The sequence below is a fragment of the Acipenser ruthenus genome, chromosome 31 (assembly GCF_902713425.1).
Source record: "Acipenser ruthenus chromosome 31, fAciRut3.2 maternal haplotype, whole genome shotgun sequence".
In the NCBI taxonomy this organism is placed as follows: domain Eukaryota; kingdom Metazoa; phylum Chordata; class Actinopteri; order Acipenseriformes; family Acipenseridae; genus Acipenser; species Acipenser ruthenus.
In genome coordinates this window covers 15,063,913-15,084,420 of record NC_081219.1, presented here as the reverse complement: position 1 = coordinate 15,084,420, position 20,508 = coordinate 15,063,913, and the positions used below count along the sequence as shown (strand labels likewise).

General features: G+C 50.1%; 2 protein-coding genes across 7 annotated transcripts in view; both read left to right on the top strand.

Annotated features, from left to right (window-relative positions):
- LOC117397016 (whirlin) overlaps window positions 1-1,486 on the top strand; it is a 38,763-nt gene extending 37,277 nt beyond the window's left edge. For all 4 annotated transcript variants that reach the window (XM_059005494.1, XM_059005496.1, XM_059005495.1 and 1 more), the window contains one exon: window positions 278-1,486. In XM_059005494.1, coding sequence (XP_058861477.1) covers window positions 278-460 — 183 coding nt within the window. In that variant the 3' untranslated portion in view covers window positions 461-1,486. The remainder of the gene's footprint in view (window positions 1-277) is intronic.
- Window positions 1,487-2,920: 1,434 nt separating this feature from the next.
- LOC117396871 (microtubule organization protein AKNA) overlaps window positions 2,921-20,508 on the top strand; it is a 20,565-nt gene continuing 2,977 nt past the window's right edge. Inside the window, exons 1-22 of one of the 3 annotated variants that reach the window (XM_059005707.1) lie at window positions 2,921-3,090; window positions 6,498-7,171; window positions 8,466-9,417; window positions 9,782-10,073; window positions 10,281-10,355; window positions 11,757-11,913; window positions 12,007-12,128; window positions 12,288-12,347; window positions 12,767-12,885; window positions 13,309-13,498; window positions 14,075-14,247; window positions 14,780-14,938; window positions 15,055-15,313; window positions 15,883-15,980; window positions 16,340-16,581; window positions 16,696-16,861; window positions 18,530-18,706; window positions 18,978-19,078; window positions 19,358-19,498; window positions 19,738-19,842; window positions 20,099-20,218; window positions 20,303-20,453. In XM_059005707.1, the coding sequence (XP_058861690.1) occupies window positions 6,799-7,171; window positions 8,466-9,417; window positions 9,782-10,073; window positions 10,281-10,355; window positions 11,757-11,913; window positions 12,007-12,128; window positions 12,288-12,347; window positions 12,767-12,885; window positions 13,309-13,498; window positions 14,075-14,247; window positions 14,780-14,938; window positions 15,055-15,313; window positions 15,883-15,980; window positions 16,340-16,581; window positions 16,696-16,861; window positions 18,530-18,706; window positions 18,978-19,078; window positions 19,358-19,498; window positions 19,738-19,842; window positions 20,099-20,218; window positions 20,303-20,453 (4,232 nt within the window). In that variant the 5' untranslated portion in view covers window positions 2,921-3,090; window positions 6,498-6,798. Of the gene's footprint in view, window positions 3,091-3,170; window positions 3,606-4,156; window positions 4,548-6,497; window positions 7,172-8,465; window positions 9,418-9,781; window positions 10,074-10,280; window positions 10,356-11,756; window positions 11,914-12,006; window positions 12,129-12,287; window positions 12,348-12,766; window positions 12,886-13,308; window positions 13,499-14,074; window positions 14,248-14,779; window positions 14,939-15,054; window positions 15,314-15,882; window positions 15,981-16,339; window positions 16,582-16,695; window positions 16,862-18,529; window positions 18,707-18,977; window positions 19,079-19,357; window positions 19,499-19,737; window positions 19,843-20,098; window positions 20,219-20,302; window positions 20,454-20,508 lie in introns of those variants that run through there. The other 2 variants (XM_059005708.1, XM_059005709.1) reach the window with 2 other exon arrangements.

The window sequence follows — 20,508 nt, the reverse complement described above, 5'->3', positions numbered from 1 at the left end:
GTGAATTGACATAGGCTTTATTACACACTCTTCCATAGTACTGATCACAATAAGAAAGACATGCATTTCAGAGAAATGTTCATGGTCTGGGGTGTTTCTAATGTCATCTAATGCAATTGGAGGGAGGTAAATGCTGTGCCTCCAAAAAACACGTCTGAAGTTTGATATTTAATAAAAGTTTGGTATTTAATCAAAGGTTTTGTTTCATATCGTATCCTAAAAAGTCTCATTATCGCACACTGACGGCTTTGACTCTCGTTTCTGTCTCTTTCCACAGAGGGGCGGGTCGGCGCACAACTGCGGCAAGCTGAAAGTGGGTCACGTGATCCTGGAGGTGAACGGCGCCACGCTCCGAGGGAAGGAGCACAAGGACGCGGCGCGGATGATCGCCGAAGCGTTCAAAACCAAAGAGAAAGACTATATCGATTTCCTGGTGACCGAGTTCAACGTGTTGCTTTAGCAGACAGAGAGGTGAACTTGAACCAAGAACTGCCGTGCGCATTGACATGCGCATCCTCATCCAGAATACACGACTATAACACAGGGTGTACAGAACCGGCTTATATAAAGACAGCGAATTCAGGGTTCATGCACACATACAATTATTATAGATACAGGAAGCATGCTGCTCTCTGAGAGACAGGCTGTCGCTATCTATATAAAACTGTATATAAAAGTGAAATGCCATTGAATTGCCTTGTGTCATCAGTGAGCTGCTATCATCACCGCTGTCAGCTTTATTACTGAAGGTCCTCTTTTGAGTTTGGCACTGACGTCTCATTACAGGAAGTACGCATTTTAAATAGATCCCCGTCACGAGAGAGTGAGTACTGACCGCTAATTGAGAAGTATTATGAATTGGAAAATTCGAACCCTAGTCTGTAGACTCTTCAAAGCCTTCTCTGACACAGCTTCAGAAGCACACTGGTCTGGTTTGGTGTGCCTGAGGGAGGGAGGGAGGCTGTCTGGAGCACAGGGAGGCTGTTAAGCTCACATGCTGCAGCTGCTGCACATTTCCTCAAGCCAGGATGAAAAGTAAATCGGAATCTGACACTGCAATTAAACAGTAACCAGACGTTGTAAGCCACTACTCAGTATGCCACTGAGAGTACACATCTTCTGGAAAAAAGAGAAACACAATTCAAAATAGAAAATGCATACATCTGATTACAATAAATAAATAAATACATGATGAAATGGAGCTAAAGCTGTCTGAAAGGAGAGCACTGCTTTGAAATCCTTGTTAGTTTGTGTTGTGAATGCTCTGTTCAGCCTCTATACCTCCCAGTAGATGGTACACTCTGCCTGGCCTCGAGCTGTCCGTTTCTTGAGCTCTTATTTTCTTAGTTATTGCCCTGCCTCTCTCTCGTCACGGTTTGTCTTGATGTCACATGTACAGTTTAATAAGACACTTTGTAAACTGCAGCGTCCGTCATTGTGTTTATACAGAACTAGTGTGTTTAATTTTCCAATAAAGATACTATACCACAGATCATGCCGGTGTTGTGTTGTAATCTGGGCCTCACACAGAAATACCCGTTTGCATGGCTGGAGGAATTGGAGGGTGCTGATACACCCCGTTGACAGTGTTTTGGCAGGTATTGTGTTTTGAACAACCCCTGGTTTTGTAACATTAACAGCTTGCGTGGCAGTCTTTTCATCAGGGGCTTAACCTGCATAATTAAAGCCAGCCGAGGGTGCTGAGGACAGCGACACTGGGCCCGTGTCTCAGCCAGGCTGTGTGTCCTCTCATGAAAAAGCAGGGTGCTGTAAACACCAGCCTCATCTGCAGCAGTAACACAGAGAAGGCAGCCGGTCCACTGCAGGGGTACTAGACAGAAGTGATGAGGATCACAGGCGTTTGAAATTCAGTGTACACGAAAACCATTTATTAAAAGAATCTAAGCGCTCACAACAAGTCTGTCATGAAAGGAACACGTGGATTTCAATGGAACTCGGTCTCAGACTATATATATAGTCACGTATTTAAATGTCAGTCTGTACAGCGGTACTCTAACGAACTGGCATCTCAGCCTATTGAAACCGAATGAAGAAGCAAGGGCTGGGCGTGAAACACAGACCATACGGCTCAAAGACGAACGTCTTACCAATTACAGTAAGTACGGGTCTTATGCAAATACAGTAAGTACGGGTCTTATGCAGATACATTACGTACGGGTCTTACGCTGCTGTCAGTGTTAATAACTCATCAGCCGCTAGGAGGAGCTCCAGTTCCACACACACATACATACACGTATCTTAATGTCCTGTATCGGTGGTACTTTTATGCTCTTCAAGTCCACTCCAGACCAGGATCTTATTCCAGCCAGATCCTTGATTACTTGATTGAATATCTTGGTTCCATTAAAAAAGTTAAAACCCAGTTTAGAGCAAGGCTCTGCGAAGCTCAATTCAATAATAAGACCTGGGGTGTGCGTGTGTGTGGAAAACAGTTTAGAACTTGATATCTGATTTTAAAAGTGGTGTAATACTGCTGTTGGTAGTACAACCGCGGTGTGCATCGCGTTCTTCTTGAAAGCGTGTTAAATTGCATGTGTCTGGAATGAAATTGAAGGAGCTGACCAAACATTTCTGATTCAAGGCTTTTAAAAAAAAAACTCACGTAGCTGGACTGGCTTTTGAAATGCAATGCATCTGTTTATTTAAGTTATTTAGGGTTCAAATACAATATTTACAATTTCCGAAAGGTAAATGGAATAATGTTTCCGTATTCTTGTTTAAAACCAATTTAATTAATAAGGGGACGGATTTCAAGCGCAACTTTGCCAGTGGGCTGCTGACCTTGGAACAACAGCGCCCTCCAGCGGGTTTATCAATTCAGAACTCGGAAAGTCATTCAGAGCGTTACTCCTCCCATTTCCCCGCGGAGAGGACCAATCACAGCGCTCTGAAAGGCGTCACTCTGGAGCTGTTTCGGACAGCGATGCCCCGCCCCGAATCAGCGCCACGCTTTCAACTTGGAAACTGTTGTTTGTAACCTATCACCAGGAAGTCGTCTTAAAGGGGACCAAACCTGCACCCGTGCACCGAAGCATACATCTTCAACCTCTGTACAGCACGAAGCGGTTTGTAAGTATTTTTGAAACTGTAATGACTAATATTTAATAATGCTCAATCGTGGTGCAAAATAGATGCCGTCTGGAAGACCTGCACAGGATGTGATGAAAAAGAACGACGTTCACTTTAAAATAGAAAATACACAAAGTTTCATTTTCAATTAATTAAAAAGAAAAACGTTGCAGCTAAACTGCAGACTGCAGTGCGTTTTCTGACGCGCCAGTGTCTTAGCACGCGAGGAAGCGAGCCAGTGTTTTTAACTGTGTGATTCTTTTTTATTTTAGTTTTATTTTAGTTTTTAGTTTTGCATCGAGCTGCTTGTAGGATCTCTTCTCGTCGCCTAGTACCCGAGTAAGTTTAGTTTACGCGTTTCTCTGGGCAACCCGCGCTGGGACTCTTCTTACCTTCAGGGTAATAGAAATGGGGGCAGCGTGCTCACAACCTGTTGATGTTATGTACTGTAGAACTGTGCTTTGATTTGAGATTTTAACTTGCCGGCTATCTGAACTGGAAGTTGAATTTTCAAGGTAAGATAAAGTGTGTATTTATTTATGTATTTATTTTGTCATTTGCATTGCTTGGTTTAAACTCGGTTCTCAGAAAGTAGAATCAACAGTGTGATGTGTGAAATGTTATTCAGTATTGTTTGAATGGGTGTGTGTGTGTGTTTCTGAGCTGTGTAAGGTAAACCCGGTATGGTAAATAATTAATTAATACAAGCCCACTCTGCGCTGTAATTTAAAAGGGTGAAAGCGTGATAAAACAGTACTATAAAGCTGCATTGAAATACACTGGAGCTGTAGGTCAGGACAGAACCACGCTTCAGCAACCCAAGTGTGAACAAACAGCCGTGGCTCTGAGGTTAACAAAGGAGCTACACGGTTTTATTCTGAAAGAGCAGTCCGGATTTGTGTATTGGATAGATACACTGAGATGTGTTTTTCAGGGAGGCCCTGGTCCTGTATGTGAAAGAGTTAGGCATGCATTGTGTTCGCACAGCCCCACAGTATCCCTGGTTACAGCAGCTCTGTTTGGATCAAGCCCAGAGGGGGGACCCTAGATCAAAGTTAGAATACAGGACAGACGAGCTACAGACCTGCCCCTCTTTGCTGTGAGTGATACCAGCTGTGTGAGGGGCCTTGTTCTACAGACTCATCTCTAGGGCTCGTCTCTGCTGTAATGCCTATACACACTGCATCCCTCTTCAGAAGTGTCTTCTGAGGAAAGTTCCCTGCACTTGGAATTCTCAGATCAGGACCAGCACGCATTGTTTCACATTGAGAGGCTTATCCTACTTGGACTTGGGCCAGGAAGGAGACGAGAGAGAGGGAGGGAGAGATCGGAACTGAAAAACAACAAGAAGCCTCTGTGTGAACAGAAGTCTTAGAACCGCTAAACTACAACCATACAGCGCAAAGCTGCCACAAAGAAAGCAACGAAAGGGATTTCAAAACAGATCTTTTTAGCGGGTAAGAAGTGACCTTATTGAATGGTGTGGGTTCTAGTTTAGTTTCTGATTGGAAGTAAGAGCTTCGTTATTCGTTTCTGAAGCAGGATTTAAGCTGGGGTGGGGGGTTGCCTCAGAAAAAGCACCTGGCATTGAGTCTGTGTGTGTGTGTGTGTGAGAGAGACTGTGAGAGTGAGTGAGTGAGTGTGTGTCAGAGAGTGTCTGTGTCAGAGTGTGTTTGCATACAGCATGTTTCTAGCCTTGTTTTTATTCAGACAGAGTGAAAGGAAACGCAGTAAGAGGAAGCTGGCTGCGCGGCGATGCTGTAGATTTTTGCCTGCAGTAGTTGTTTGTGTCTTGTGTAATCCTCGGCTCAGCAGTGTTGAGAGGATGAGGGGCAGACGATCCTGACAGTACTGCTCGGGGCTGCAGTCAGTGGTGGGGATGTGAAGCAGTTTGGGGTGCGTTGTGGTCCCTGCTCGCTCTCCACCTGCAGTGGAGTTCATTTCTGTTTTCCTGCCTGTTGCGTCTCCATGCATTGCTCTGGCTGACAGCTTCATGTGGTTGCTAGGCTGCAATCCTCTTAGGGCAAGCTGACAGCTTCCTGGTGCTTAACCCTTTGAGTGCCTAATGCTTAGGGGTTTCATTGACTCGGGGGTAGAATGAGATGACTAGTGAATAAATGAGCTGTGCTGTTTCATTATTCGTATTTCTATAGATATAATACAGGGCGCTGTGTAAGATACAAGCTGATCTGCAGCCAGTAAGCCTGCTCCATGTGATTTGAGATGATATGTATTCTGATATGTCACGATGCGATGTGCGTCACACATCGAGGGAGCCTGTATGCAAATAGACCACATTTATTCAATCCCTAAAGAACTGTGGAGCTCTGTGTAGGGCCTGTGCTGATGAAGCACGAAACACGTCCTGGTTCCTCGTCCAGTGAAAGGGAGGATCGGGGTTCAGTCGAAGGGTAACTCTTTTCAGATTCGTTTCGGAATGAACAGCAGGGATCTTCAGCTGACCCTCGTCGCAAACCAGCTCTCTTGAAGCCTTGCCTTTGAAATGTGTGCAGTGCCTGGGCTTTGAAATCCTGTTTTCTTTTTTTCTAAATGCTCACGACCCAGGGGTGCTGGCAGTGTTGATAACTGGAGCCGGGAGAGCCTCTAATCTCAAAGATATTTACTGTGATGGAAAGACCTCAATGCTATTTCAATATCACACAGCCAGCACTGTGAACGTTTTGCCTGATCTGCAAAGTGACAGTGTGACTGGATTTCATAGCAGTTTGATCCGTTCCAGTTCTTCCTACAAGCTTTGTTAGGCATGCTTGTGTCGTCCAATTATAGAAGCATCTGGAACGGCTCAAACTTCCTGTTCCGTTTGCTGTCAGTCTTTGTGCTTCCGGTGGAAACGTTGTAAATCTCTCCACTGTAAGAACGGCTCAAGTGTACTCTGAACCACAGGTACAGTAAAATATACAGAATGCAAGTCAATGCCCTTAGAAGCTGATGATACAGCAGCTGAGATCTTTCCCAGACAGGTCGCTCTCCAGTCTAAGGGTCGAAACGTTGGCAAAGAAGACTTCCAAAGCTTGGATTAGCGTCAGGAAAAGGCCTGTAATTCCAGTGGTATGAATGGAAGGATGCACGCTGTTCAAGTGACCCCAGTGCCTCCTCGTTCTTCTCTGCCCAGGTTTATTCATGGTCTTCAGTGACCCGTTTCCTCTTGTCCAAGTCATAAGATGAAAACCCAGGGAAATGACTACATGTTCTCAGAAATAATAATATCCAGAACTCCAGCAGTCAGACAAGCAGCTCAGACTATTTGATTGTCATCTGGAGCGCTATCCGTACTAGTTTTAGAGGTCTCTTTAGAAAAAATGTTTGACTTGTTTCGTTCACTGTATTTTTACTGAATAGTATAATAACACTGTTTATTTTAATTCTCTCTCTCTCTCCTTATTCAGGCCACTGCTGAAAAAAACTCCCTCTTTTTTCACTAATAATACAAAAAAAATGAAATAAAGACAAGCTGAAAGCTCAACCCACATCCACTTGTCCCACAGCCCGGAGCGATCTCCATCAGCTGCCCAATGAAGCGACACAAGAAGCAGTGACCGTGCACAAGCCCTCCATCCATCCATCCATCCAGCCACCCAGCCTGCCTGCGAGGCTTTCTGATCCGAAGCCAGTGCCTCCCTCATCCCGCCGCCTGCTGGACGAGACACGAGGGAGGAGGAGGAGGGGGGCAGACAGAGAGGGGGTCCCATGGCAGGCAGTCAGACAGTCCCAGCGTCCGGCCGCTCCTCCTGGCCTGGTTCTGCTGGTACTCAGTGGGATCCCGGTGAAGCCGTGGAGGGGGATGAGGAGTTCCTGAGCCTGATGGATGAGAATGGGATCATCGGGCTGGAGGACATGACTGAGGGCTACCTGCAGGAGCTGGAAGGGGCGGAGGAGCTCTCAGAAGCGGGGACCCCTGACCCAGAGGAGGGTGCCCCCAAAGTGTTCCCCGGCTCTGGGTTCGAGCAGCAGCAGGATTCCTTGGAGGACCTGAGCTGTGATATCAATGAGCTGCTGGACTCAGAGCCACTCCAGCTCTCCAGCTCTCCGGAGGACGGGGCCAGCTTGGGACACTGCGACTGTGAGTACCACTGCCTTGCTTTAAAACACAAATACAGTGAGTTCAAGGCAGAGCAAGGAAACAAGCAAGATCAAGGGCCATGGGCTTGAGTGGTGAGCACATGGAAGGGGGTACCTAGCCACATTACTCGTGCTGAATCTTGCTTTTAACCCAGATTTTACAATGGTTTTACTGGCCTCGTATTGTTGATGAATTTGCTTCTGTTATGTGCTAAACCTGATGCTGCCATCTAGAGAGCCCAGGGGCAGTAATTCTAACGTACACAGCCGTGTGCAGCGGTCCTCGAGTGATTTACGTTATTGGCTGTTCCTCTAAGGGACTTGCCTGCCCCTGTACCCTGCTGACTCGTGCATTAGACTGATCTGTCGCTGCTGCTGAAACGCTTAGCCTCTCTCTTTAAAAATGCTTTAATAAATAAATCCTAACCAGGAAAGTGCGCTGCGGTTTTCCTTAAGGATCCTTCACACGAAATACAAGCCATGCTTCAACAAACCGGCAACTCGCTGATCTCACGAGCAGGAGACATGAGACTGGAAATACCTGTCTGAGAGTCTCTGTAGGACGTGTGAGAGGGACGGGGGGGGGACGGGGGGGGGGTACCACTCAGACAACCGCAGGAAAAGTAAATCAAAACTCTGCTAATGGGGAAGTGAAGGACTGCACTGGGACAGACTGAAGTCCAGTCAAAGCTGCCTGACCTGCAGTTTGAGAGAAGTGACTTCTCTTTGCCGGAGCAGATTCAGCAACATGCGAAAAATAAAAAAAATAAAAAAAACAGGAACTGTGAAATATTTATAGCGATGTATTTTTCAGAAGTGAAAGCTCTGTCAGGATGATTTTCTGTCACTTGCAGCTGGGAATGGAATTCTCTTGCAGTGGAGACTATTGTCCCTCGCTCCTGTAGTGTTCTACACACGAGGTGTGTGTGTGTGCGTGTCTGTGTGTGTGTGCGTGTCTGTGTGTGTGTGTGTGTGTGTGTGTGTGCGGGGACTGTCCGGGGACTGATGATTCATGAACAAGACATAACTGGGTCAAGCAAGACACTTCTGCCCTTCGGCAAGACACAGTGAGAGAGAGGGGGAGGGCACAGAGCAGTGAGAGAGAGAAGGGGAGGGCACAGAGCAGAGAGCAGTGAGAGAGGGGGGGCGGGAGACTGCATTTTCCAGTGCTTGTAAACAAGGTTTTGGCATTTTATTAGGAAGGAGGCTACACAGTACTTGGTCCTTTCTGCTTCACTCAAGCAGCCCTACTGAACCTGAGCTGATCCGTCCTGTTGCTGTGTGTTTCCCTCTAGATGAGCTGCATGGGGAGACACAAGATGACTTGCATGTTGAGGATGAGGATGACTTGGATGAAGATCTCTCCGTTAGTCAGAGAGATCCCCGGCAGCTCCAGCACTGGCGTCCAGAGAGGGACAGACAGCTGGACATGACTGAGGACGAGCACGAGGCAGTCGTCTCGGAGGGACAGAGCGAAGGGGACAGGGACACCGAGAGTGAAAGGGAGGAATACCCGGACCTGCCTTACGACGGCCGTCTGGACCTCACTGCGGCCAGACAGGAGACAAGTCCGGAAGACTTCCAGGACTACGGCGAGGCAGCAAACGACTCCACAGGATTTGACGAGGACTTCCTTCTCAGCGAGGTCGAAGGGAACAGCCCTGCCCTCTTGCAGGACGAGCCGGAGAATAGCCGCCCGGGAGAGGGATCCTACAGCCGGTTCGGAGAGACTTTCTCCGGAGCCCAGGAAGACATGCCGTCCGTCCTCAGGATACAGAGACAGGAGACGCAGGCCATGCCTCCCAAGATGGGCTTGAGCCAGACCCTTCTGAGCCGCATCTCCACGGAGGACCTGGTGAACGGCCCCGATATTGAGGCTGAGACCATCCCGGAGACCTCGTTCACCGATAGCGCGGAGGATTCACGGGGTGATGGAGGCAGGACAGGGTCACCCAGAGGGAGTCGGGAATCGGGGTCAGAGAGCGAGAGGCCGAGGGAGAACCCGCTGTTCCGGGAGGAATTACCAGCAGATGGAGAATGGGAAGCTAACATCCAGGAGTCTCAGCCTGCCCTGTCGTCTTCTTCCACCCCTCGTACGCAGAGGAAAGCTCATTCCCCGCCTGCCAAACCATCCGCGGTCTCCCGGCAACCCCGTTCTGTGAGCCCGATGAGAGCCTGGAGACCCCAGAGGGACGGCTCACCCAAACCCCCGACCGGCCGGTCTGGCGGAGCAGCGGAAACCCTCAGGTCTGTGTCTGTCTTCATGACCTTACTTAGTATCGCTCACGTAATCACTCATTGCAACTGGCACTGAAGCTCTCTTAGAAATACCAATGCGTGCTATATTTGGCTCACCAGAAAAGGGAATCTGTTGGGTTAAAACCTTCAAAGGGGTGACTGATTCTAGCTCTATTTGTATAAACAATGCCTTCCCTAAGTAATAGCGTGTCCCGCTAAATACAGTTCTGCGAGGGCTAAAACATTTGTTTTGAATATGTATGTTCTGTTGGAGGGGTTGATATTCTGTACATAAGGCAGGTAATGCTGCTGTGAAAATGTCTGTGTCAAAGTGTCCTGTCCTGCAGTGCACTGATCCCGCGCTGTGTTGCAGGTACGGCCGAGGCCAGCTCAATTTCCCGCTGCCTGACTTCTCGAAAGTAGAGCCGAGGGTGCGCTTCCCCAAAGCTGAGGAGAGCGGCTACAAGCCCCCCAAGGGCCGCGTGGCCCCACGGAAGAGCTTTGCAGCGGGCGAAGCCCCCCTGGTGTTCAAATCCCCAGCGGAGATAGTGAGGGAGGTGTTACTGAGCAGCACCGAGGGCCCAGCGCCCCCTCGCCCCAACGCCAAGGTTCCCGAAGAGTTCAAGAGCCCGCAGCAAGCCACCGAGCTGGTGCACCAGCTGCAGGTAAGCGAGAGCAATCTGCATGTTCACACAGCGCTGTGCTTTACTGTCAGTACACAAGTGGGAGGGTCACCAGGGACCCAGAAATGAAGCAGTCTGGTTAATTAGGCTCACAGTTAAACCCGGGATAGATCAAACTGATGTGCAGTTGGGAGTCTTAGTCCTGACCTGCGCATCTCCTAACCTCTTCCTCGGCTGTTCTGTTCACAGGAGGACTACAACAAACTGCTGACCAAATACGCAGAGGCCGAGAACACCATCGACCGCATGAGACTCGGGGCGAAGGTAGGGAGGGCGGGGCGAGGCGAGGCGGGGCGGGGTGGAGTGGGGGCGTTCTCGTTCTGTGTTCATCTTATTGAATCACAAAGCATCCCTTCTGCTTCGGCTACAGCTGGACCTGGGGAGGGGTGTGTGTGTGTGCGTGCGTACTGTTGCTCCAGCGTGTCTCTGAGTGTGTCACTGGAAAGAGCCCCCGATGCAGAACACTTTAATTAGCGCGTTTGCATTTGCACCAGTGCCTTTCCCTGTAATCTGTGCAGCCCTGTCTTCCAAACACGAAAACATTAATCTGCTTACACTAAGCAGCTCCCCGCAGTAAAACACTCGGAGCTTCTGCCAAACAAACAAACCTCTGAGGGCTCACAGGATGCAGAGCGCCAGCTGTATTGTCAGGTCGTGAATATTTGTGTTTACATTCATTATGTAACCAGGAGGAACCCTTTGAGATACAAGGCTCTTTACCATGGGAGCAAGACAGAAACACAAAGCAGCCACAAGCTCACTCATAACCCTAACCCTGCCCCTAACTGTTAACATGCCTTATCTAAATGAGACAGCATTAGAAATCCCTGCTGTAACAAAGCATCTCTCTGCCTCTGAGCGCACGCACTCAGAAATGTGGCTGTCGCAGGCTGCAGTGAAATGGTTTTATGTGTGCGGACACTGATCCGACGTGAAGATAGAGGATGACCATGAGCGTTGAACGCAGAGGGACTGAGGGCTGGACTCACAGCAGCTCAAAGCACCACAGACAAAAGGAAGACAATCCTGGTGTCTTTATAGGCATTGTGTAGCATGGAGCCAAGGGTGGCCTTTTTACTGCAGTCACAAATATGATCCGAATATTTTAGAAAGCCAGGCTGGGTAATGATTAACCCGGTGACTGGCAGTGTGTTTGCTAAACCACTGTGTCAGGCGTGCAGTGACCTGCCTGTACTGTGCACAGCCACCACACCCACAGCAACCATGCCATTCCCAACCCCTGGGGCTGGGCCGAGTCACAGAACTGAGCAGCCAACCCCTTCCCATGCTGCAGTTACCAGCCTGCTGCTGCCTCCAGCACAAGCTTGCAAGGGGATGTACCTCCACATTCCTGCATTGCTGTTTCTAAGTGCTCAACTATGCATCTGTTAGTACAGGGAGGGAAATAAGACTCGCATTGCACAGCAGTTTGATCCATTCCCAGGTTTAGTATGAGTTTAGAATTACATACACTGTGGCTATTCGAGTTCGGAGTAAACCCTAGAATGGGTGAAACTGCTGTGCGTTAGGAGTCTTATTTCCATCGCTGGTTAGTACATGTAGCTTGTTGAGGGGATGTAAAGAGGAGATCTTGTGTCGAGGGTTTTAGGGTTTGGAAATCTCTTTCTCTGATGTTTTTGTTTTTGTCTCGCTCTCTGTCTCCAGGTGAGCCTGTACTCTGACCCCCCGAAGCCCAGTCACAGTGTCCACATGGGGGCGCTGCACCAGGGTTCGAAGGTCCTGACCCTGACCATCCCGCAGCTGCAGAAGGCTCAGCTGAGCCAGTCCCCCGATCCGGCCCTGCAGGTGCTGCTGAACTCGGGTACGAGTCAGAAACAAGAGGGACTTAATAAATCACAGTGTGGCAGCCCAGGGGACTTTGTGTAAAGGATGTGTTTTCTGTTTGTGTCTCCAGCATCTTCTGTTCAGTCAGGCTGTGTTCCTGAGGCCTGCACGCCGACACGGAGCCTGGAGCCTGGAGTGGGACAGCGGCTGACTGAGGCTCTGGCCAAGCAGGCTGGGAAGTTTGGTCTGCAGGTCAGTGTCCTGGAAGTTAACTAATTACTGACCTTAGTTAACTAATTTAGGACCTGGTTTAAAAAAAAAAAAAAAAAAAAATCACTACTGCAATGCATCTTGAGGGCTAAGCTGGGAACCGCTATCCCAGACGCTTTTTATATATTGTTTCTCTATCAGGTGGATTCTTTTGAAGATCTCATTCGAGCTGGAAATCTAAACCCCTATGAGCAGCTAAAGGTAAGAGGATTGATGCAGCCGAGTTTACAGCACAGACAGAACCACGGGAGCGAATATAAGGCATAGGGCAGCAGTGTGGAGTAGTGGTTAGGGCTCTGGACTCTTGACCGGAGGGTTGTGGGTTCAATCCCCAGTGGGGGACACTGCTGTTGTACCCTTGAGCAAGGTACTTTACCTAGATTGCTCCAGTAAAAACCCAACTGTATAAATGGGTAATTGTATGTAAAAATAATGTGATATCTGTATAATGTGAAATAATGTATAATGTGATATGTTGTAACAATTGTAAGTCGCCCTGGATAAGGGCGTCTGCTAAGAAATAAATAATAATAATAATAATAATAAGGCAGGGAAACCAGCTGCATCTTTTGATCACAATTGACCGCTGCCCCCCACCTTCCCCTATCCCCTCACCCCAGGGTTTCGGCAGCCTGCGACAGGCACAGGAGGCTCTGGAGAGGGGGTACCTGCAGGCCAGAGAGGAGCACCGGAGACTGCAGCAGCAAGGGGCCGAGCCGGGAGACTTCGACCCAAACAGGTCAGCCTTCGGGGTCTTCTCAGTGGCCTGGGATGACAAGACTGCCCGGAGCTCAAAGGGCTTTGCTCAGCGCTGCACTAGATTTGCTGTCTTGTGTTTCCTCTTGCCGTGCTGTGGTGTTGTCTGGCTAGTGGGCATGTACAATGTGTCTGTACAGTGTGGAACACAGAAGGCAATGCTGGAGCGCCCTCTGCTGCTCGCTTGTGTATCGCAAGCACCTGCAGGGAAATACTGTGTTGCTGCAGTGCAACATTTTTTAGTGTTTACGCAACAGCTCCCTAATAAAAATCGCTGTGGCTTGTGAGCACTGTGGCTGGTTTTAATTGTGAAGACAGCAGTAGCCACCTCCCTGTCCTCTCACTGTAGTTAACCCTGTCTGTCTGTCTGTGTGTGTGTGTGTGTGTGTGTGTGTGTGTGTCTCAGAGAGGTGGAAGGGGAGATCTTCCGTCTAGGAATGCGACTGGAGGACTTGAAGGACCGGATTGACCAGACCATGCAAAGCCAGCCATCACCCGCCTCGCTGCCCCCTGAACCCCTTCAAATGGACCTGTCCACCGCCTCGGACCCCCAGACCCGGCTCCACACCCCCGCCGCACGCACGCGGCGCCCCGAGGTACAGAACCACTCTCCACTCTGCTCAGCACTCTGGGTGCAGTTCACGATCGGAACACCAGGTGCTGCTAGAGCGCTGCTCGTCTCGGGGGACTCACTGGTGCTACGGAGAGAAGAAGGGCTGTTCATGAAAGCAAGTGAAAGACCATGCATGTGGGAGGCAGTGCATTAAAACAGGCCACGTGATGGGCCAGCCCAATATATAACTAAGCGCATGTCCGCTCTGCTTTTCAGTGCGTGCTTTTAACTTTACGAAAAGTATTAACAGCTTCAGGGGGTCAGAAGATTTGAGTCGGCTTTTACTAGGGACTGATTCTCAAAAGCCTATTGCTTAAGAGTAAAGTTGCCTTTTTTTTCTAAGTAGGGATACACACTTGATGAAAATTAAACAGTATTTATTTAAGGAGTGAGCTAGGTTGCTGCTTCTCATTTTGAAACTTGAAAGGATGTTTTTTTTAGTTTTCCTTTTGAAAAACAAGCGGAGTGTAATCACGTACGTTTTGCTTCCACGGCAGTCGTCCACAGTAGACTTGCTGTACTGTGTTGTAATGGGGCTCCTCTCTGTCTCTGTGTCTAGAGCGCGCTGGTGAAAGCTTCTCATGATGCAGTGTGTGTGGAGGTGAGCTCAGTGAGTGGAGACAGTGCAGGGGAGGGGGAAGAGGAAGGGGAGGCGCTGCCCCACGCCCTCCCTGAGCCACTGAGACACAAACACTGTGAGGTCGAGGGGGAGTTCAGCAACCTGCTACACCGGTGAGTCCCGACCCCACCACGCCTGTCTCCCATAGAGCTGTGTGTCACTGACACGGCATTGAGAAACCCTGTGTCCCTCCCACTCCCTTCCCAGTACTCAGAGGATCGTTTGCATTGCATGCTGCGTTACATGTTTAAGAAACTGAACGTCGATTAAGATGTTCTGCCCGATGGCTGTCAGCGCTCATCACTTGTCGGTGTTTGTTTGTCGACACTGGCTGTGAATTTATCAGCCTTGCACTGTCTGAGGCAGCGTGCGGCACTTCCACACTGCAGAGTATTTCTGGAAAGGCTCATCAGCGCCTGCAAGCCTCTGTGAAGTCAGCAGCACAAGAGCTGAAAATAGGATGGAAGTGTGATTGAACTAGTCTTTGAAATACAGCATCTACTGTAATAAACTTCGGAAGTGTGCGAAAAACTCTGCGTTTTCTTGTGAGCACAGTTACAGCCCTCTGTTGTTGGTGCCCAGTCCTCTAAGAGCTGTTGTTGTCTCCCTGTCTCTCTCTCCCGCTCTCTCTCTCTGCTCCTCCAGCTATCACAACTTCAGGGGACTGTCAGAGCTGATGGAGCCAGGCCTGGGCTCCGAGCCCACTGCCTCTCCGCAGGAACGATCCCCCTCCCAGGGGGCTGAAGGGACTGAGCCAGCAGGGAGGTCTCCTAAAGAGGACGAGAGCAGGACTGCGCCACTGCCGTGAGTGTAGGCACTGTGAGGGAGTGTTTGCAGCGTGAGTAGTCTTTGTAGCCTGTTTCAGAACCTGTACTACTACTTATAATTATTATTATTATTATTATTATTATTATTATTAGTCAACCAATGGAATCCAAAGCAGACCTGCTGGGTCCACCCCAGGACGGCTCAATGGACCAATCAGAGTCCCCACAGGAGGAGTCCCTCCTCCAGGCGTCTTCGTTGCCAGGGAGACGGGCGATGAGCTCCAGGGGCGGTGTTTCGAAGGGGGGCAGGGACAGCTCTCGGCGCAGCAGTGTGACCAGCGTGGGAGAGAGTGGCGCTACAGAGTACAGGCCCCGGAAAGTGCTGCGCCACAACAAGACAGCGCCCCCACAGGTGAGAGCAGGAAACTACTGTATTTATCACCTCTGAGAGATTAAAGCATTGTGTCTGTTCTGCATTCAAATACTAATTAAAATACCAAGAGGTTAAAATAGAGCCTGATAATTAAGACCCCAGCTGTTTATGTACCGGCTCACTGATCGTTGGTTATGTAAAATAAACTCAAGTGTTTTTATTGCGTTTTCCCTTAACTTTTAGTCATCTGCTTTTCCTCTTTGGGGTTCAAACACCTTGTCTAAATCAGAGAAGGAAACCCATGGGGAATTTAAGAGTCCCTATATTTCCTGAATGTGTTGTCTTCATGGTTACACACAGAGCTAACCATAACGATATACACCAGCACCACCTGCTGGGCTCTTTATGCATAACAATCGATTTAAAATACATGCAGAATACTGCGATTCAGTGGTATGCAATCCAAGTCCGCTCCGTCTGGTATGGGGCTCAGAGCTCACAAACACATGCTCTATTAATCATCATTATCAAGCAGTGTGCAAGCTGTCTTTTCCTTCCTTCTTGTATTCCCTGTATGCCCAGCACTTCAGCCTGTCTTTGTTTAGCAGGAGCGCATCGTTTCCCCGGAGACAGACAGCGGGTTTGTGGGCTCGGAGAGCAGCCGCTTCACTCCTGCAGTGCACAGCCCTGAACACCAGAGGGCGAGGTAGGAGCGCTCACTGAATCCAGAGCTCAGGATACAAGTGGAATGCGAGCCCACAGGTCATAAACCAGACGCAGTTTGCAACGCCCTGCTTGGGGAATGGGCTCAGTGTTTACTAGCAGGATTATGCGAGGGAATTGGAGCTGCTTTGTGGGGAAACTGACTTCAAAAGAAGGGCTTACAGGAACAGTGAGTTGTCTTGAGAATGTGCACAGGAACTAGTGAATTGTGCTGCACAATGCTCCATATGCTACACATACTGTCTAAAGCATTGCCTGTAAACTGAGTTGGTAGCCTTCGTAACAATGTTAACCCGATTTTGGCTCGTTGTGGGTGTTTTAAATCTCGTCTCTCGTTCTCAGACGGCCCTTCACGGGAGGGGACGGAGTGTTGAGGACACCCCCCCGTCCCGTCCAGCGGCCCCCCCTCTCTGCACCACGCCGCCGCACTGACACGGCTGGGGGGTCTGGATCAGCCCCCAAAACGGACCCCCTATCTCGAGCACGGAGGCACAGCCTGAGCCAGCCTGGGCGGTCCCAGAGCAGCTCCCCACAGCACTGGAGCGAGAGCGTGAGCAGCGAGTTCGAACCTGACGCCTACGCCAGTGAGTACCAAGATAGAGTGCAGCTGAAATCCCATTCAGAATGGAATCAGAAGGGTGGCTGGGGAGGGCATGCCTCTCCTTCACTGTCTGATTGTGTGATCTGTGTGCGTGCAGCTCACAGCGAGTCCGAGGGAGGTGGTCAGAGTGTGGTGAGGACGTACCTGAGGCCGGCCAACAAACTGCAGTACGAGCAGCTGCCCTCCCCCTCCTCCACGCCCTCTCCCCTGAGGATCCGCACGCAACGAGGACCCCAGACTGCACACGCGCTGCCCGCGCGACAGTGAGTACCACCACCACCTGTCTGTGTGCCTCGCTCAGTACTGAGACTCGGAAGTGTTGGAGAGCTAGTTGTGTTGGTGATTCAGTTGTGGGTCAATGCCTCTCGCTCATGTTCAGAATTCAGTGCATCTGTAACTTGTGTATATTATTGCAGAAGGTTCAGGGGTGTCAACCCTAATGTGAAGGGTCTATGCAATCGACTCTGTCCTACCACGTGATCTGTGAAACTTTGACTTCAGTCTCCCAAACAAGTCTGATAGGTCGTTCAAAACCAAGGAGTAGAGAGGGCTTGAGATGGCGTGGTTGTGATTAAACTGCATTCCAACAAGGCTGGCTGAATTCCCACTGCCCTGTCTGGCTAATTCAATCTCTCCTGATGCTTGACTGTCACAGGAAAGAGAAACCGTACCCAGTGCTGTCATGATAGGGGGCGCCAGGGCTGTGGGTGTCACACTGATAAAGTGTTATCAAGCCAGTAAATGTGTGTGACCCAGTGCGTTTACACACACACACACACACACACACACACACACACACAGTAAACTTGCATGAATAGGTCCCCTGTGTCTCCAAACGTATACACTGGTGCAGCATGAAACTACAATAGCAGTGCTGACTGACTGAGCTCCCTGTGTAAACAGTGCCACAGGTCTCAACATAAACCACGCTGCGCTTCAGTCAACAGCACTGAAGGTCGGACCTGTCCCATCTTGTCCCAGCATACCACTCCCCCAAGGTCTCCACAACAAACTGTGCTTGGATACAGGCAGGGAGGTACGGCAGGGGACTGCTATGGCAAAGAACCAGGGAGCCACTCAGGAAAGAATAAGCAGGGGGTGTGTCCTGAGGCACAGTGCATTCCTGCAATAACCCTGCCTGGCCTCTTCATCACTCGCTCACACAGCGGAGAGCTGGCAGTCTGAGAGTCGGGGTTTGGGGTTAGGCTCATCACTCGCTCACACAGCGGAGAGCTGGCAGTCTGAGAGTCAGGGGGTCTTGGGTTAGGCTCATCACTCACTCACACAGCGGAGAGCTGGCAGTCTGAGAGTCGGGGTTTGGGGTTAGGCTCATCACTCGCTCACACAGCGGAGAGCTGGCAGTCTGAGAGTCAGGGGGTCTTGGGTTAGGCTCATCACTCGCTCACACAGCGGAGAGCTGGCAGTCTGAGAGTCAGGGGGTCTTGGGGTTAGGCTCATCACTCGCTCACACAGCGGAGAGCTGGCAGTCTGAGAGTCAGGGGGTCTTGGGTTAGGCTCATGGCTGTGATTGAGACTAGAGGATGTAGTTTTATGGGTTCAGAGAGAAATGCTTCATCTTACCCCGACCACGTTGAGAAGGTCAAGTAAGTGCAGTTCCAATTTCTTTAGAATGGTGACTTCTCAGCATTCTGCTTTCTGCAATGAGAGCTGCATTATGCATCTATGTATGTATGTATGTATGTATGCATGCACTGTATATATATATTATATTGCATGGATGGATGCACAACGTCCCAGAAAATAGAACTGTTAAGACCGTCTATCAAAGCTGGCAGAGATTCAGAGTATCTAGTTTGTGGAGAGCACTTCGCTTGCCTGCTGTACACGCTGCTGGGATACCCACCCCTTGCTGTGGAGGAGATTTTGTAAAGCTCTTTCTAACTGTTCACTGCTGCTGTTCCCTGCGGCAGCGAGGCGATCCAGGCCCTGCAGGGCGAGGTGTCCCGCCTCCGACACCGGCTGGAGGAGAGCCTGCACCGGCTCCACACGCCCCCCATCAGCACAGCACCCCCTGCAAGCGGGAGGCTGCCAGTGCAGGACGAGGAGGAGGAGGAGGAGGAGCCCAGGCACAGATCAACACCCCTGAGGTGAGTGTGGGGAAGGAGCAGGGTCACCCAAATATGAGGAAGTCACAGAGACAGCACACTGACGAAGGCAGTAGCAGAAACATTTCACTACTTGTTGGATCGGTCACTAATGTATGAGCCTCTTCTGTTACATATATACATATATTAGTTATTGATTGTAAAGGGTCATAACAACTAATATAAAGGTCTCAACAGATTGGTAATTGTCAGTCCCCTGGCAGTTTGAACAGATTTTCTTTCTTTCTTTCGTTCTCCCCGGCGGACCCTGCAGATCCTCGCAGGGTCGTCAGGATGAGTTTGGGGAGCCGAAGAGTCCAGCGCAGCGGGAGAGATCCACGTCAATCCCTCGACTCAGACCGGAGCTGCAGATCAGTGAGTCACCAGCCAGGCAACGCCTTCAACACACCAGACCCAGGAAACACTGGCGAGGACAGCAGCATGCTTACACTGCATAAACAAAAACACAGCGCAGTAAATAAGCAACCGGATAGGCAGAACTCTCATCGCTTGGTCCAGGAGTTGCTGCTTTGAGGATTATCCCAGTGCTAGCCCTGGCCTGGCTTGTTCTAAAGCTCTCGCTGCTCTCAGTTCCCGCACCCTGCCTGTGTTGATTCAGATGGTTTTTAATCCAGTCTGTGTTTTTTCCTCCAGGCAGCGATTCCGATAACTCTCAGTGTGCCCCCCGACCCCAGTCCTCGAGGCCTGTCCCAGGGTTCTCTGCTTCGAATGACGACAGGAAGCACCCCAGGACTCGAACACAGGAAGCTGTGACATTCAGGGGGCCCTACACAGGTAGGACTATGATCCTGTACACGTACACGCCCTCACGCACACTCCCCCACACGCACTCATTCAGGGGGCCCTACTCAGGCAGGATGGAGAGTGATGACAGAAGCCCCGTCTCTGCACATTGCATCCTAACTGATTGAAGCAGACTGCGCTCTGAGTTGTTTGGACTTGCTGTAGTCGGGTGTGAATCCGGTGTTCTTGTGAATGAATAGTGAACGCGGCTCTGTGATTCTCTTTCCCAGGGCAGCAGTACAGTGTGCTCTACCCTGGCAGCTCTGATCATGACTCGCTGGGGAATCTGACTGCACCCTGCCCCGCCTGCAGTGGGACCGGCGCGCCCAGCCAGGGTGAGTCTGCTCACTGCGCTGGATTGTTCACGAGAGCTGGGATTTGAACAGTAACATTATATTTAATATCAGGGCAGGGATATAGTGGAGGTCACACTTCAGAGTGATATCAGGTGACGCGTTTGTCCGATTGTCATTAAACTTGGTTAGGACATTCTTCAGCACGCGTTCCTGAGGATCTGAATGTGGTGATGTAACCACGCCCTGGTGTTGAGTAGTTTGCAGTGAAAGTTGAGTTTTTGACCTCGTTCCTCAGGCAACAGCAGTGTGAGAGCTCCCAGCGCCCATCCCAAACACAGCCGCCCCCATCGGTGCCCACTATGCGGGGGGTCCGGGGTCCACAGCCCCCAGGGGAACACGTACCAGCGCCCACCAGGTCTGTGCTGTTTCCACGGGGCAGTTTAACTCTTAATTGGTCTTGAGGGCCAAGTCATTGTTCTGACTTTTTATTCTGTTTCAGACAAAAGAGAGTCTGGCTCCTCCCCCCGAGAAGGTCAGCGAATGGAATCGCCCCGCAAGGAGCGAGGGGGCGTGTACCTGCCGTTCCCTGCCCCCCCTGTCTTCAGCTACATGCCTCCAGTTCACTACGTGCCTTACTCCCCCTCCCACCTGTAAGTACCTCCCTGCGTCGGTCTGTATGCTACAGAAAGACCCAACACATCATCC